This window comes from Lacerta agilis, chromosome 17 (assembly GCF_009819535.1).
Source record: "Lacerta agilis isolate rLacAgi1 chromosome 17, rLacAgi1.pri, whole genome shotgun sequence".
Taxonomy (NCBI): domain Eukaryota; kingdom Metazoa; phylum Chordata; class Lepidosauria; order Squamata; family Lacertidae; genus Lacerta; species Lacerta agilis.
In genome coordinates, this window is record NC_046328.1 from 19,437,859 (window position 1) to 19,455,778 (window position 17,920).

The following is a 17,920-nucleotide window of genomic DNA, read 5'->3' on the forward strand; positions in this document are numbered from 1 at the left end:
GATTGCATTTCCTGGTAAGGGTTGTAGCTCAGTGGCAGGGTGCCTGCCTGTGATGCAGAAGGCCACAGGTTCGATCCCCAACAACACCTCTCAGTAGGGTTGGGGATGTCCCCCGCAGAGTCAGCGTGGACAATATGCAGCTAGATGGACCAAGGGTCCAGAGATCAGTATAAGGAAGCCTTCTCTGATAAGGGAAGGTCTCAGTAGTTAAGAGTATGTGTTTTCCATGCAGAAGGTCCCAGATTCAATCCCCAGCATCTCCAGGTAGAAGCCTGCCTGGAAACCCAGAGAACAAATAACAAACACCACTATTGCCTCATTACATGAACCATCTTTTGAACACCATAATACACACGTAACTAGCTGTGAAGTAACATAACGTGGTCTAAACCATTGAACTTAGGGCTTGCCGATCAGAAGGTCAGCAGTTCGAATTCCCACGACAGGGTGAGCTCCTGTTGTTCGGTCCCAGCTCCTGCCTACCTAGCAGTTCGAAAGCACGTCAAAGTGCAAGTAGATAAATAGGTACCGCTCCAGCGGGAAGGTAAACGGTATTTCCATGCGCTGCTCTAGTTTTCGCAAGAAGTTTTGTAAGGAGGACTATATAAATTATTGTAAAATGATTTAGGAAGGAAATAATTAGGAAATGAAGTTTAAAAGCATTAATTATAATAATAAAAATGCAAGATCAGATAGCAAATTTGAAAATCACTAGACAGGATTGATGGAAGTCTCAGGCTATAATAGCCAAAATGAGGATGGTGTGATGTGAAGTTTTGTTTGGAAAACATATGCAAAAATTAATAAAAATGATTTTTTTTATTTAAAAAAAGGAAAACAAGATGAGAATGAAAAGGGAATTTCTAAAGAAAAAGAGCAGCCATCACATTGTCAAAGCCAGATTATCGATGGTCGCATCCACATCCTACCTTGCACTGGGTGTACAGATATAGAAACAAACCCCTAATGCAAGAATCATAAGTTCATAGCAGGTCAAGAAGAGCGATGCAAAGGGAATTCCTAAAGAAAAAGAGCAGCCATCACATTCTCAAAGCCAGATTAACGATGGTCGCATCCATACCCTACCTTGCACTGGATGTACATGGTGGACAGCTGCCCTCCATTGTCCTGCGTTGTGATTTGCATCATGTGCGACTGCTGGAAGGCATTGTCATCCACACGCTCCACGGCACAGATCTGCTGGACAGGGATGGATGTCCGAACCTGGCCATGGGGGAAGAAACCCAACACATCACCCTGTTCATCAAGGGGGAAACACAGCTCTCGATTCTCCAGCCCTTCCTCAGGAAACATTTTGCCAATTTACGGGCACCACCCCAGCCAACATGGTGAACTGAGAACTTAAGAACAGCCTGCTGGATCAGGTTGATGGCCCATCTGATTCAGCATCCTGCCCTCACAATGGCCAGCCTGTGGGAAACCAGCAAGCAGGATTCGAGCACAAGAGCCCTCTCCCCTCCTGTGGTTTCCAGCAGCTGGTATTCGGAAGCATTATTTCCTCTGACCATTGGGCCAGAGCATAACCATCATGGCCACTGATAGCCTTCTACTCCATGAATTTCTTGCATCTTCTTTTAAAGCCAGCTAGGGTTGGTGGCCATCCCTGCCTCCTGTGGCAGTGAGTTCCACAGTTCAACTGTGGCTGAAGAAGTCCTTTCTCTGCTCTGTCCTGGATCTCCTGGGACATTGGATGTCTGTGATTTCCAATTGTTATGAGAGAGGGAGAAAAAACTTTTCTCTCTCTCCACTTTCTCCACCCCACGCATCATTTTACCAGCCTCTACCAGGTCACCTCTTACTTGCCTTAACAAAAATGCAAAATCATCATTTAACTAACCTTTGCCAAAGCATATTAAAAACGCTTAGATGCAAAGCAGAGTTAGACATGGACTTGCAAACTCTTGACAAAACTTACAGCATCTGGTGTTACGATTGAGCCAACTCTTAATGCTGAACGCATTTCGCTCCAAATACAGGATTTTAAAACGGCTCTTTCCTTACAATACTATCTGTGATCTTTGGCGGGGAGCCAAGAGCACCTTCTGCTACCTGAAATTGCTCCTGGAAGTCCTTTGAAGGAACCAGGCCTTTCAGAACAGCTGAGGTCCTCTCAAAGGACTGTGAGATTAACTCCCGTGGCAATTAAAAAGAGGCTTGAGACCAGCTCACAACTCAGTGTACCTTCCAACATTTCTCCAGTGAAAATAGAGACATCCTAAGGAAAAGTGGGACATTCCGGGATCAAATCAGAAACCGGGACGGCTTCTGCCAATCTGGGACTGTCCCTGGAAAACAGGGACACTTGGAGGGTCTGCAGTGTAGTTTTTAAGGAATGTGTTCCAGGTAGTGATTGATTTCAGGACTCTAGGCCTCTCTCTCAGGCCACACCCCTAATCCACAAGCCACACCCCTCACTGGCCCTTATTTACACCCCCTTTGAGTGCTTTTGCCTGGGCGGGATATGTCCTTGAACTCTGTTCATGCCTCTTGCTTGCCTGGGAAGAGAACAGTGTCTGTGTAGAAGCACTAGACCACTGTACAAAGGCAAACATGACCTCATTGCTCCACCCACTTTTGCCTTTGGTCGCACTCATTTGGGAATGTGGCCCTTGGGATGTTGCCTGGAAGGCAATGCGGCCCCTGGGCTGGAAAATGTTCGTCACTCCTGGCCAAGGTGCAGCTCCTGAGAGGTCCTGACAAGCAATGCCTCCTCGGGCAAAAGCTGTCTATTACGTATTCTGTGGTCTGTGTTTGCTGGACTAAGGATTCTGAGCCTCTCTGTTCTGATTCGATACATAATATCCAATCACAGAACATATCAGGATTTGGGCCTCTGCCATTGGCCCTTAAACTCTGAGTTATGATTCGCAGCTTGGAAGTTTAGACAGCCAATCACGTTGGGAGTGGCCCAGGCCTTCAGAAATGTATATAAGCAGTTACTTGGCCCCTGCTGTCCAGTTCTGTTGGTTCTTGCTGTTATCACTGTGTCTTGCCTCGTGGGAACCCACCTGCACTTCACTGTCCTTTGATTGTTTGCTTTGTTGTGGATAAGGCACACCCTTGAACGGCCTGCCACCCTGAGTTTTTGCGTTCTCCTTGTGTCCTCCGCCCTCTGCCCCCCGGGGAAAGGTGCCCACCTGCCACTCGGGAGATTTGGAATACGAAAGGCTCTCGTTGCTCAGCCAGAAGTAGCGTTTTTTGAAGGTGAACCGCGAGACCAAGTGGAGGCCCTCAGCCTTGCGCTTGTTGAGGTAGCCCTCCTTGATGGTGGCCGAGGGATGGAAGAGCGCCCAGGGCTTCTTCTCACTTGCTCCTGGAGAAAAGAAGGGGTGGGGGTGGCATGCTGATTTCTCAGATGCTGCAAAAGCCTTGGAACCCTGCGAACATCCCTCCCGTTATTGCTTTGGCCAGGGCTAAAAAATCACCCCAAGACTCCTATATTATACATGCTTGCAAATTGTACAGGGCCGGCCCTAACATTAGGCACAATGAGGCACTTGCCTCTGGTGGCAAATGCTGAAGAGGAGTCCCCTGGCTGTAACTCTTGAGCTCCCGGTCTAGAGATTGAAGAACAAATCATTTTCTGTTCCAACTTTACCTCTAAGAAGGGAATAGGGGTCCCCAATGTAACCCAGGAGCCGTAGTTTATTAAGGGTGTTTGCCGAGGGTTGTGAGAAGACCCCTCCTCTCCTCACAGAGCTACAATTCCCAGAGTGTTTGAACAATCGATCCCTCTTCCCAAGGAACTCTGAGAATTGTAGCTCTGGGAGCGGAATAGGGGCCTCCTAGCAATTCTCGGCACCACCAACAAAATACGGCTCGCAGAATTCTTGGGGGGAAACCACGAGTGTTTAAAAGTAGTACCATGATGCTTTCCATGTACGGTGTGGATTGGGCCTTAGTATTGTGGTCTCTGCTACAATGTGTATCTTGGTATGTATTTTATTCAGGTGCATGTATTGTTTTGCAAAGTGTGAATTGTAAATTGCATTTAGTACGTTTCCGAGCACAATTCAAAGTGTTGGTGCTGAGATTTAAATCCCTAAACGGCCTTGGCCCTGTTTCCTGAAGGAGCATCTCCACCCCCGTTGCTCAGCCCGGACACTGAGGTCCAGCTCCGAGGGCCTTCTGCTGGTTCCCTCACTGCAAGGTTACAGGGAACTAGGCAGAGGGCCTTCTCGGTAGTGGCGCCTGCCCTGTGGAACACCCTCCCATCAGATGTCAAGGAAGTAAAGAAGTATCTGACTTTTAGAAGACATCTGAAGGCAGCCCTGTTTAGGGAAGTTTTTAACGTTTGAGGTTTTATTGTGCTTTTAATTTTGCTGGGAGCTGCCCAGAGTGGCTGGGGAAACCCAGCCAGATGGGCAGGATATAAATAATTATAATAAATTATTATTATTATTATTATTATTATTATTATTATTATTATTATTATTAGATGCAAGCAGAATCAAATTCCCACCCCTACCCTCAGTCCCAGCTTCCTTGATACCCGTGGCCCATTGGTGCTCACCGTTCTCGCAGTCCACGTCGATGAGCCAGTCCAGGAACTCCTTGACATGCCCAATGCTAGACAGGATGAAGGGGTGCAAAGGTTCCATCCACTGCTCCTTGCCATGACCCAGCTGAAGCCCCAGGTTGCCAATGCTCTGCACTGCCTGCGGGGGGGGGGGGGTTGGACACAGGCAAAGAGGTGACTCCAGGGGAAGGGAAGGGCCAGTTCATAAAAGCCTAGTGGGAAGAGTCTCTAAAGCTTGGCCTGCTGTGTCTTCACAGGAACCGAAACGATCAAGGGGATGAAGTGACTCCCAAAGGCACAGCGTTTAGGAATTTTTAGTTTAGAGAAAAAGCAAGTATGAAGTGGCGTGATAGAGGTTTATAAAATTATGCACGGCATGGAGACAAGTGGTGGTTTCCCCTCCTCTCTCGTAACACCGGAACTTGTGGGCATCAAATGGAGCTGAATGTTGGAAGATTCAGAAGAGAAGAAGAAGAGTTTGGATTTGATATCCCGCTTTTCACTACCCGAAGGAGTCTCAAAGCGGCTAACATTCTCCTTTCCCTTCCTCCCCCACAACAAACACTCTGTGAGGTGAGTGGGGCTGAGAGACTTCAAAGAAGTGTGACTAGCCCAAGGTCACCCAGAAGCTGCACGTGGAGGAGTGGAGACACGAATCCGGTTCCCCAGATTACGAGTCTACCGCTCTTAACCACTACACCACACTGGCTCTCTTTTCTTCACGCAGTACATAGTTAAAAAAAGGAACTTGTTTCCACATGAGGCAGTGGTGCATACCCGCCAACATTTAACCAATGAAAATAGAAATTTCCATCCAACATTTCTCCAGTGAAAATAGAGATGTCCTATTCCATACCCTCCAACATTTCTCCAATGAAAATAGAGACATCCCCTCCAACATTTCTCTGATGAAAAAGGGGATGTCCTAAGGAAAAGTGGGACATTTCAGGATCGAATCAGAAAGCAGGACGGCTTCTGTAAATCCATGACTGTCCCTGGAAAATAGGGACACTTGGAAGGTCTGGTGATGGCTAACAACCATGATGAGAGAAGGCTCGTGTGCTCGGATCCTGCTTGCAGGCTTCCCACTGGGGCATCTGGTTGGCCCCTGTGAGAGCAGGATGCTGACTGTTACCTTGGCCAAGAGCAGGAGGGTTCGGCTGGTCTGGGTGTCTGCATGCTGGTCTCGGAGGTTGAACAACTTGGGGGTCAGGATGGCCGGAGCAAAGAAGCGGAGGAAGAGGAACCCACTGATGGCAATGTATTTGGCATCCTGAAAGGAAAACAAAGATGCCCAGTGTGGGTCTCATCCAGAAGTTAGGATTGATCACAATTATAAAAAAAAAAAGTTCTCCATTGCCAAACAGCCATTGCTAAAGCACACCACACACCCAAACCAAACTTTGGGTTGCATCCAAGGGTTCCCTGCAAAGAAGGATTTATTGTTGAACTACTCTGAGAATTGTAGCTCTGTGAAGGGGGTCTCTTAACAAATCTCAGCAACCTTAACAAACTACAGCTCCCAGTATTCTTTGGGGAAAGCCATAATTGTTTAAAATGGTATCATAGTACATTCGTACCTTGGAAGTCGAACGGAATCTGTTCCGGAAGTCCGTTTGACTTCCAAATCACAGCTTCTGATTGGCTGTAGAAAGCTCCTGCAACCAATAAGAAGCTGCGGAAGCCCTGTCAGATGTTTGGCTTTCAAAAACCGGAACAGTCACTTCCAGGTTTCGATCGTTCAGGAGCCCAAGCGTTTGAGAACTAGGCTGTTCAAAAACCAAGGTACGACTGTGCTTTCAATGTATGGTGTGAATGTGGCCAATGATGTGCTTACAGAAAACACAAAGGGAGGGGTAATCACTTTTCTGAAGGGGCCCTGAGTTGTCTCTGCCTATCATCGGGTCCAGCGCCACCTACTGTTGACCTCCCTAACTGTTGCTTAACCAATCCCACCAGAAGCAGCTTGGATCGGCGGAATGCCAAGTTCCTTGGAAGTATGGATGATGAATGACCTCCCCAAGACTTGCTGTTGGGCAGCAGAGGGAGTGGTTATGGGATAGAAAATGTCACACCTGATTCTCTGCCTCCGGGAAGTGGTCATCCACTCGCTTGTGCAGCTGTTTGAAAGCCACTCGCATGATGGAGGGACACTTCTCCGTAGAGCTCACGATGGACTCCACAATGTCACCCAGGTATCCTGTCAGCACCTCCAGGCTGCTTTCTCGGATCTGGGCCTCGGACAGGGAGCTTTTGAAAGAGATTCGCCTGGGAGAAATGGAAAATGTGGGGTGGGTATGGGTGGGCGATGTGCACGAGAGACCCTTGACCCACCAAGAGATAACTCAACCACCACACAGTGATGCCCCCTGCTGATTGTTACAAACTCTTAACACAGAGAAGATATTGAAACTGAGCTCAGTTACTCACTGGAGCAGCTCTTTGGTATGTGTATGGCTTGTGAATTTGACTAGAGCAGGCATGTCCAACAGGTAGATCACTGGACGTCTGTGGTAGATCACTGGTAGATCATTGGCTCCCCCCAAAGAAGCTGAACAATTGTGGCTCCCCTTAAAAAAGCTCGACATTTTACCTCCTCCCTGAAAAAACTCAACAACTTTGACCTGAACCCCAAAAAAGGGGGTAGATCACTGCCAGTTTTTAACTCTATGAGTAGATCGCAGTCTCTTGGGAGTTGGCCACCCCTGGACTAGAGATTAGACTACCTGCTGCAATCGCCCACAGAGATGTTTGCAGAGTGAGAAAATACCAGCTCCATCTGGTTCACCAGCTATGGCTGTCCCTGGACTCGCCACTGTAAGTTCATGCATTGTTAACCTCAAGGCTGAGTTCCTGCAATGCACTGTAAATGGTCCCTTACTCGGCTTGTTTTAACCCACTGCAAACCCCTCTCAGCAAGCTGGGTTCCACCCAAACCTCCCTGCTTTTCAGCAGTCAGACCCTCAGCAAATCCACGTTGAGCATCCCTGCCAATGTCACACTCTGGCAGCATCCCGGAGATGGTGTTGCCTAGCAACCTGCACAGAGAGCATCTCTCCCAGGAAGGCTTCTATCTCTGGAGCAGCCGGAATCCTTTCCGTGAGCCAGCCCCACATCCTCAGTGCTAATGTCCTATTAGCCATTTCAGCAAAAAATACCCTCTGTCTGTATGACGCTCTTCTGCAGGCACGGCTGAGGCTGTCATCCGTCACATAACACAAGCATAGTGTACAAATATGTCAGCTGTTAACACTTGCCACACCACAGCGGCCTTATTGCACGATTATCTGTTGTTGTTCTTATCTACATCCCACCTTTTCCCCAGACCGAGACTCAAGGCAGCTTACCCAAATGAAGACAACACATATAAAATACAGAAGGCTAAAACACGTACAAAAGATAATTGGGGAAAAAGTAATTAAACTATAGAATTAAAACAAGATAAAAGCAGATTGATTAAAATGCAGCATGCCACCGTTTAAAAGTTTGTTCCTTTTTTCTTTTTTTTTAAGCAAGCCAGTGATTTCACAAAAGCCTGTTGGAATAAAACAGTCTTCACCTGTTGGCAGAAGGACAGCAAGGAGGGAGCCAGTCTGGCGTCTCTAGGGGGGGAGTTCCAAAGTCTGGGAGCAGCCACCAAAAAGCCCCTGTCCCCACCAAGTGTGCCTGTGAGGGTGGCAGGACTGAGAGAAGGGCCTTCCCCAAAGATCTCAGAGCCTGGGTAGGTCCGTATGAGGAAATAGTCTTTTGGATAGCTTCGGGATAGCTTAGTACTTTTCTCAAAAAGCCTTAAACTGTATGAAACACCCACGTATCAACATTTAGAGAAAACATTAGTGGTGTTATCTACCCTCAGTGATACAGCTAAGATTAAATATATATATGTCGTCCAGTTCAGACAGGTTTGCAATGTTTAATGCAGCTAAATTCAGAGAGAAGAACGGGTGGGTGCTCATGAGACAAGACAGCAAGAACCTTTATGGAACTAACAGAACTGGACAACAGGGGCCAAGTAACTGCTTATATACATTTCTGAAGGCCTGGGCCACTCCCACTCCCAACGTGATTGGCTGTCTAAACTTCCAAGCTGCGAATCATAACTCAGAGTTTAAGGGCCAATGGCAGAGGCCCAAATCCTGAAATGTTCTGTGATTGGATATCATGTATGGAATCAGAACACAGGAGCTCAGAATCTTTAGACCAGACTCAAGCTCAGACCACTGAATACATAACAAATTAGACCCTGCTAAGTTGTTTATCTCGGTGAACAACATTCTGACAAGTACAGGTAGGTAGCCGTGTTGGTGCGCCATAGTCAAAACAAAATAAAAAATAAAAAAATTCCTTCCAGTAGCACCTTAGAGACCAACTATGTTTGTTTTTGGTGTGAGCTTTCGTGTGCATACACACTTCTTCAGATACACTGAAACAGAAGTCACCAGACCCTTATATATAGTGAGAGAGTGGGGAGGGGTATTACTCAGAAGGGTGGTGGGAATGGGTGATTGGCTGATAGGTGTGGAAAACCTGTTGACGACTGTTAACGACTGCAATTGGTCTTACAGGAAAAAGCAAGGGGTGAGATTCTGACAACATTCTGACAAATTATTGTTGCATGCCACCCCAATCTCTGAGGCGGGCGAGATTCCATGGGTTCCTGACGCTTACCCAGGGTTTGGTTTGCTTGGAATGATGGATGGTAGAGATTGTGGGTTTTTTGGGATATCAGCAATGTGATGCAGTTGCAAAATAGCTAACACAATTCTAGGTTGCATCAACAGAAGTATAGCATCCAGATCAAGGGAAGCCATAGTCCCACTCTGTTTTGCCTTGGTCAGACCACACCTGGAATACTGTGTCCAATTCTGGACACCACAATTTAAGAAGGATGTTGACAAGCTGGAACATGTGCAGAAGAAGGCGACCAAGATAATCAAGGGCTGGAAACCAAGCCTTACAATGAGCGGTTGAAGGAGCTGGGTATGTTTAGCCTGGAAAAGAGGAGGCTGAGAGGAGATACGATAGCCACCTTCAAATATCTCAAGGGCTGTCACACGGAAGAGGGAACAAGCTTGTTTTCTCCTGCTCTGGTGGGTAGGACTCAAACTGATGGCTTCAAGTTCCAAACTAAAGTTTCCAACTAAACTTAGGGAAAAACTTTATGACAATAAGAGCTGTTTGTCAGTGGAACAGTCTCCCTTGGGAGATTATGGACTCTCCTTCCTTGGAGGTTTTTCAGCAGAGGTTGGATGGCCATCTGTCATGAATGTTTTAGCTGAGATCCCTGCATTGTAGGGGGTTGGACTAGATGACCCTTGGGTCCCTTCAAACACTAAGATTCTATATACAACCTGAGCCTATGATGGAAGGGCTCACAGCGTGAACACCCCAAGAAGGTCTTGCTTCTCCCGCAGAAATCTTGCATCCCAGCAGAAATCAGGCATGGCTTTGTCTCTCAGCTATGCAGCCTGCCTCTAACTCATTTCTGGCATTTGACCTTCTAACTAACAGCTATTGAGGGGGGGGGGCATCCATTTGATTTCTAGCACAGAGCCACTTCCTTTGTTACCTTAGCGGCCCATACTCAAGGGACCAATATGGCTAATTCAACCACTGAACCCTTGCTGCATGCAGGAATTAGAAGGGTCTCAGGCACGCAGCCCTAACAGCCCCCCCCATCCAACTCACAACATTATTTTTGGAGTCATAAATCATCTGCCAGGCAGGCTCGCTTGCTTCTGCTCTAATTAGCACTGTTGGGTGAGGAAAAAACCGCTACCTGCAAATGACACCCGTCCCGACGCACCACTGTTTTTTAATCATTTTCTCGTCGCGTTTGGCACCCTACCCCCCATTTCTCAGCAGGCGGCCTCGTCTCTCCTACAATCTTGCTCTGAATGTCACGATGATGTGCTCTTCCCTCTCTTCCCACTCCTCCTCTCCTCGAACTCTTTCCATTCCAGCTGTCCCTCTCAAGGAATCCTGAAGCTGAGCTCTAGTACCTGAGTTCCTTTCCTCCTCCCTCCCAGCCGCTTTTCCTTTCCTGCCCTTTGCAAAACACACCTCAGCTCCCACCTTGAGTGTTCTTCCTCTTACCTGGTCCGGCTTGGCTCAATCTTGCAGGGATCCAGCTCCACGTACTTCTTCTCTTCGAAGATTCGGTTGATGATGGCCTTCAGCACCTCGTGGAGGTAAGGCATCCCCACCACCTGATGCATCACAGAGAGTTAGGATTAGGTGAAAAAGAAGAGGGGGGGAATACGTTTTCCAAAACACACATCCAGGTGGAAAGAAAAAAAATGACTAAAAACATCTCATTGGTGCTGAAATGTTCAAAGGTTATATATATCTCCTTACTGCAAACTTGTATATTGGATATACATGCTAACTCACATGGTTTACCCCAAAGAATCCAGAGATTTCTTGTGTTATTAATAGTCAGAGATCCCACATCTTTTGCCATAGGAACTGCAGTTCCCAGGATATAGTCAGAGGAATAGTCAGAGGTTCCCCTTCACTTGCCATGGGAACCCTACAATTCAATGATTATTGTATTTTTCTGTGTATAAGCCAAGTTTTTTTTTTTTTTATAAAAATTTAGTCAAAAATTGGGGGTCATCTTATACACTGAACATGGGCATCTGGGAGGATTTTTTTAAATAAAAAAAATAAGCAAATGTCCTGGATTTTGGCTTGAGCGGGCCGGAGTGTGCGTTTGGTGGGGCGATCAGGGGTTGCGACAATCAGCCCAAGAAAGCTCAACAACAGCCACCGCTGATCGTCCAGATTTTCACTTCTGTTTTAGGGTTTAAAGGTAGAGGTAAAGGGACCCCTGACCATTAGGTCCAGTCACAAACGACTCTGGAGATGCGGCGCTCATCTCGCTTTACTGGCCGAGGGAGCCGGCGTACAGTTTCCAGGTCATGTGGCCAGCATGACTGAGCCGCTTCTGGTGAACCAGAGCAGCGCACGGAAATGCCGTTTACCTTCCCGCCAGAGCGGTACCTATTTATCTACTTGCACTTTGATGTGCTTTCGAACTGCAACCCTAAAATATTGTTTTCTTCATTCTGGGTGGAAAAAAATAGGGGTTGTCTTATTCATGGAGACATCTTCTTATACACAGAAAAATAAGGTATTCTATTATTATAATTACATTGTAATGAGAGAGAGAGAGAGAGAGATTAGCTTGTTCTTTTTTTTTTTAATGGGAAAGATGCCTTGAATCCCAGACTGGGGGGGAAGGCTAGGTGTGTGTGTGAAAATACAAGCTGATTTGTGTAACGCAACACATCACCGACACTTCTCCCTTTTCCTTTCACCAAGTGCTTGCATAAAAAGGGAGGGAAAGGGGGTTTGTTCTGTTTGCTGTGAAAATATTTTTTTTTCTTTCCTCTGCAAAGGGTGGTTCATCTCATTTCACGGCAGGTGTTTTGCCACCCCGCCTCCCCCCCCCTTCAAAATGGCATCATTCGCACCCGAAACCAAACCCCACGAAAATGTGGCACATGTTGCAGATTTGTTTATTTCCCACCACCCCAGTAGCTCAGGGACAGCCCCTTCTGTTTCACACAAACTCACACACAGAATGCAGAGAGAGAGAGAGAGAGAGAGAGAGATGGAACCCAGCAATACCCACCTGCCGGTTCTTTCTCTGCTATTTACTCACCTTCATGAACTGCTCCATGGATTTGGAAGCCAAGGAGTTGGAACGGAAGAGGGTGTTTGGATCCGCTGAAAGTACACAGAGGGGGTTTGCCAGCCCCTCTTCCAATTAGCACCACAAGTGAGAAAATCTACCTGCGAATGACGCTGGCTCCCCTACATTAATGCGTTGGATTTTTTCTCACGCCATCTGCTATCCTGCCCACTGGCCAACTTCGCAGAAGCAGTCTGCTCCGTGTCTGGGTCCCAAACCGAACTTTTTAGGTACGGCAAAGATGCTCCCTCAGAATTGCTGCTTCCAAGCTTCGCTCTCTGCTACCTTAAGGGCTAGAAACTTGCTCGTATCGAAGAATGAAAACCAAGTTTTTTAGAAACCCAGATTCTCTCTTTTGTGCTATGGAATTGCAGAGCTCACACCCAGCCCTAGGCGCCCACCTGGTCCTGCTGCCACAATCCTGGGCAACCAACCTCAAACGGCGCACAGACACACAACGTGACATATGAAGGAATTACTTACTAGTTCTCGAAACCTCGCGGAGGTTCACATAGTCCAAGAAAGGCACCACCAAGCCTTGGCCAAGGAAGATCTTGACTAATTTGGTGGCTACGTCCTGGCGACTCTCCACTGAGCAGACCTCTTCCAGCAGGGCTAAGGGTGTGACGTCCTCCTTCTCCTGTAGTGAAGCAGAACATCTGCAAATGGCATACATATATGTGTCTGTGTGTGTATTTAAAACAGGTGTGGGGAACCTTTCTTAGCCCGAGGGACACATTTGCTTATTTGCAACCTTCCAAGGGCCACATGCCTGCAATGTTACAAACCAGATACAGGTGAAACTCGAAAATTTGGAATATTGTGGAAAAGTCCATTTATGTAAGCAATTGTTTTCATCAGCTACTGGAGTTTAATATATGAGATAGACTCATGACATGCAAAGCGAGATATGTCAAGCCTTTGTTTGTTATAATTGTGATGATTATGGCGTACAGCTGATGAAAACCCCAAAGTTGAGATTGTTAATTTGGGGTTCTCATCAGCTGTACGCCATAATCATCACAATTATAGCAAATAAAGGCTTGACATATCTCGCTTTGCATCTCATGAGTCTATCTCATATATTAGTTTCACCTTATAAGTTGAATTACTGAAAGAAATGAACCTTTCCACAGTTTTCTAATTTTTCAAGCTTCACCTGTATATAAGTTAGGCCCAAATGGCTTTTTAAACCAGGGATACAGTCAAGGAGTGGCCGCTGAGACCATATAACACCGGTCCTGAAAGACCTACATTGGCTCCCAGGACGTTTCCAAGCACAATTCAAAGTGTTGGTGCTGACCTTTAAAGCCCTAAATGGCCTCAGCCCAGTATACCCAAATGAGCGTCTCCACCCCCATCGCTCTGCCCAGACACCAAGGTCCAGCTCTGAGGGCCTTCTGGCGGTTCCCTCACTGGGAGAAGTGAGATCACAGGGAACCAGACAGAGGGCCTTCTCAGCAGTGGCGCCTGCCCTGTGGAATGCCCTCCCATCATGTCAAGGAAATAAACACCTGACTTTTAGAAGACATCTGAAGGCACCCCGGTTTAGGGAAGTTTTTAATGTTTGATATTTTATTATGATTTTATATACGCTAGAAGCTGCTCAGAGTAGCTGGGGCAACCCAGTCAGATAGAGTAATAAATTATTATTATTGTTGTTGTTGTTGTTGAATAGGATGTCCCTATTTTCATCGGAGAAATGTTGGAGGGTATGAATTATTAGTTGCTGTCTGGGGAATCACACAGCTCGAAAGTCGTATTTTTCAACAAGACCTTTCGGTTCCTGAAATTCATTCTGATTGTGCAGATAAAATATCACAGGTAGAATTCTACAGAGTGTGTTGCTAGCATGTGAAAACAGTCAACATACAAGGATCCCCAGGCATGCACCTCCAGATGGTGGAGACGTCAGGTGACATTCCACCCCAAAAAAAAAATTTCCTCCAGTGGAACAACCCAACCCCCCTCCCACTTTTGCATCCATTTTTTTCCCACAAAACACCCGCCTTGACTTCCCTTCTTTTTCGCCCCATGTCTCTCTCATGCACAAAAAAGGAGGGTAAATCATCAAGTGCCCACCTCTGCTGGGCACATGACGGATTCCACCAGCAGGTCTATGAGTGGCTGGTAGTACCGGGAGGGGAGGATCCGATCCTCGGCGAGTCGCACCTGCAGTCTCAGCGCCCCCAGCTTCCCCCTGCAAGCAGAGAGCACAATCTACACCAGGAGGCTTAGTTTGATGAGAATTGATTATACACTTCCAGAGTTCATGCGAAATACATGACTTCTGGTAAACGAGTCACCATAGCCACTAGAGGGCTGTGAAAATTTGTGTCGCTTGCTTTTTAAACTCGTCTACACATGACCCGGAAGCTGTACGCCGGCTCCCTCGGCCGGTAAAGCGAGATGAGCGCCGCACCCCCAGAGTCATCCACGACTGGACCTAACGGTCAGGGGTCACTTTACCTTTTTAACCATGTATTATCTGAAAACAAAGAGGCGTACTGTATTGGCATTATTGAAATATATTGACATTATTTTCAGCTCCCCTACCCCACCCTTGTTAAATTACCTGCGCTGGCTGCTCATCTGCAAAGAAAACCCGCCCTGAACAGTTTACAGAGCCCTGAGCAACTTAGGTTCGGGGTACCTTAGGGGAAGTCTAACTCATCTGTGGGTGAGTTATTATTGGCAAGGCTCATTTGGCAGCAACAAGAAGCCGAGCTTTTAGTGGCATCAGCCCAGCCGTGTGGAATATCCTGCCAATAGAGATCTAACAGGTTCCTTCTGTGCCAAACTTTGTACGCCTGCAGAATTTTTTTTCTTCCTGCGTCGTCAGGCCTACGCAGGCAATTAGGAAGCCATCTTTCCATAACGGTTAGCTGATTGCCTGTGGTTTCAAATTTGTATGCGTTTTTAATACACAGAGATATCGTTGTAAACGGCTTTGACTTTTTTTAAAAAAAATATATGATATAGCGGTATTTAAATAACTTTATAAACAAAATAAATGCATTTAAATTTAAAAATGCAACATTGAAAGCAGTTGAAAATAAATTTAGATTTAAAAACGCAACATTGAAAGCAGTTGAAAATAAATGTAATTTTAAAAACATAATATTAAAAGCAGCTTAAAACAAATTACAGCCACAACTCTAATGTGGGTCCATCTATTTCACCATCCTGTTCTCACAGTGGCCGACCAGGTGAGCTACCATCCACCTTGGACTACGATGCTCCCCTGGGCCCCGAGTATCACAGCTCAACCTCTGCCCACCCGAGATCCGGCTGTTCACCTCTGGCCCCTCAGCCTGCCAACCTGTCAGTGGACCCCAAACCCGACCTCCTGGGCACCTGGCCACACCGAGCCCTGACATACTTGTCAGTTTGCATTTCTTAGTACAGAAAGTATCGATCTGATGTGTAGAGGTCTTTCCTATTCTACTCAATTCAAGAGGCTTCTGGAAGCTTCTCTGTGTGAAAGAAGCAAGCAGAAGGTTCGTGATGTTTGGGTTGTTCCTTCAGAGAAGCTAAGTACAGCCGCCTTAAACTGGTTCTGTTATCTCTTTCTGTCAAGGTCATGCGGACTATAAAAGTATCTGTCTATCTCTATCTCGATTTCCTTCTATCTCTCTTTCCGTCTGGTGTGGTGTTCTGTACATAGTATGCTTAGTGTTAAAGTTTAGACTTATTATAAGTTATAGTAAGTTTAAGTTAAGTCTGCTGCAACTGGATTTCTCATGGACAGTGCCAATCCTGAATGTATTAGATTTGTGACCATTATGCTCATTTGCCTTCAGTAGCAGTAAAGCTCTGCTGGATGAAATACAACTGCCTCTGGTCTATTTTTGGGGAATATCGGGTCCATTTCCGGGTTGGGCCGAGTTGTGGTCGGGCCTCCTAGCCACTCCCCTCAGCATCGGGGTGGGACAGCATCCCGTGTCACGCTGGGGGAGACCCCGGCCACGTCCGTCAGGTTGCCAGGCCAATCAGGTCGCTTGGGGGGCGTGGCTGGGGACGATTTAAGTTTTTACTCTGCTAACTATACATGTGGAATCTACTCTGGATCAATACTGAATAGAATTCCATGACAATACTATGACCCAAGAAGGCCAGAAGAGGTCCCACATTTACCCTGCATCTCCCTCTGTGCCGGTGAAAGGCAGCAGGCGGTACCAGCCTTTGGGAGGGGCCTTCTGCAAGGCATCCAATGAGAACTCAACCTGTATGGATCAGAGAAAGTGACAGGTCAGTGCGGAGGTAGAGGAGTACTGGAAGTGCAACAGCAGGGATCATTCTGTTTGCCACTCAAGGGTTAATTCAGGTAGGGCTACAGGCTGGAATGTGCCTCTGATGATACAACTTGCTTGCAGGGATGGAGGGCAGCGAGGTGTGTATGAGCCTGTGCAGAAACTACCCTCCTGTGCAGAGGTAAAATTCACATGTCTTGCTCCGCCCAACTTTGCCTCTGGCCCCGCCCACTGCTTGCAGGTGGCCCCCATGAGGTTGCACAGAAAGGAATGCGGACCTCAGGCCGAATATCTTCCCCGTTCCTGATTCAGTTCCTCAAGTTATAGTTCGACCCTGGATAGCTCAGTTGGTCTGAGCGTGGTGCTGATAATGCTAAGGTTGCAGGTTTGATCCCCGTAAGGGACAGTTGCGTATTCTTGCATTGCAGGGGGTTGGACCAGATGATCCTTAGGGTCCCTTCCAACTCTACAATTCTTTGACCCCTGTCAAAGCAGCAGCCACAACCCCTCATGTGAGATGCAACATCAATGAAGCAGTCAAATACAACATTTCCTGTTTGCCCAGAGTGTACACACAGGGGAATTTTGCTCCAGCCATGAGGACTTCCTGTCACACCTGGTCTGGAGCATCCTCCCCCTGCGTGTGACCAGGTAGATGGGGGTGACCCTGGCGGACCCTTAAAAAAGGGCTAGCCACGCAGCCACCTTTCTCTTTTTGCCTTATTCTATTTTTCCTTTTGGACTCTTCTGCTGGCTCTTAGCAGCAGCACATGGCTCATCCTTACAGAGGATGGAAGCCACAAGGTAGAAAGTCTGTGGCCTAGCTCATACTTCTTTTCTCTACGCATGTATCTGTAACTATAGTGGTACCTCGGGTTACAAACGCTTCGGGCTACAAACACTTCAGGTTACAGAAGCCTCGGGTTAAGAATTTTACCTCAGGATGAGAACAGAAATGGTGCGGCTGCAGTGGGAGGCCCCATTAGCTAAAGTGGTACCTCAGGTTAAGAACGGTTTCAGGTTAAGAACGGACCTCTGGAACGAATTAAGTTTGTAACAAGAGGTACCACTGTACAAGTTTAAAGGCCGCCTTCGGGACCATGCTGTGAACTGAATGTGAGTAAACTTTACCATTACTTTTAAAAGAAGACTGTTGTGTCATTGTTGTTTTTAAGAGGGAAATAAAGGGGAAATTTACCAGGAACAATCCAATCTGGACAAGCCAGACTGGATTACTCAACTCAAATGATCCTTACGAATCCATCAGCTAGCTTCCAGCAATGTGCAAGGGAATGTGCTACTAGCTCACTAGCGTGCCTGAGGAAGGATAATATTTAATCAATATATCCTTTCCTACTATCCACACAACATTCCCGCACCTCAGAGCTTGCAAAAGGGGGACCCAGGGCAGGGCAGCCTCCTGTGCCC

General features: G+C 46.9%; 1 protein-coding gene across 1 annotated transcript in view; it reads right to left on the reverse strand.

Moving 5' to 3' along the window:
- RASAL1 (RAS protein activator like 1) overlaps window positions 1–17,920 on the reverse strand; it is a 54,913-nt gene that overhangs the window by 10,015 nt on the left and 26,978 nt on the right. The window contains exons 8-17 of the mRNA XM_033135992.1: window positions 16,377–16,465; window positions 14,322–14,439; window positions 12,723–12,879; window positions 12,210–12,274; window positions 10,637–10,749; window positions 6,616–6,808; window positions 5,676–5,813; window positions 4,535–4,679; window positions 3,159–3,334; window positions 1,087–1,224 (exon numbers count right to left, since the gene is read on the reverse strand). Coding sequence (XP_032991883.1) covers window positions 1,087–1,224; window positions 3,159–3,334; window positions 4,535–4,679; window positions 5,676–5,813; window positions 6,616–6,808; window positions 10,637–10,749; window positions 12,210–12,274; window positions 12,723–12,879; window positions 14,322–14,439; window positions 16,377–16,465 — 1,332 coding nt within the window. The remainder of the gene's footprint in view (window positions 1–1,086; window positions 1,225–3,158; window positions 3,335–4,534; window positions 4,680–5,675; window positions 5,814–6,615; window positions 6,809–10,636; window positions 10,750–12,209; window positions 12,275–12,722; window positions 12,880–14,321; window positions 14,440–16,376; window positions 16,466–17,920) is intronic.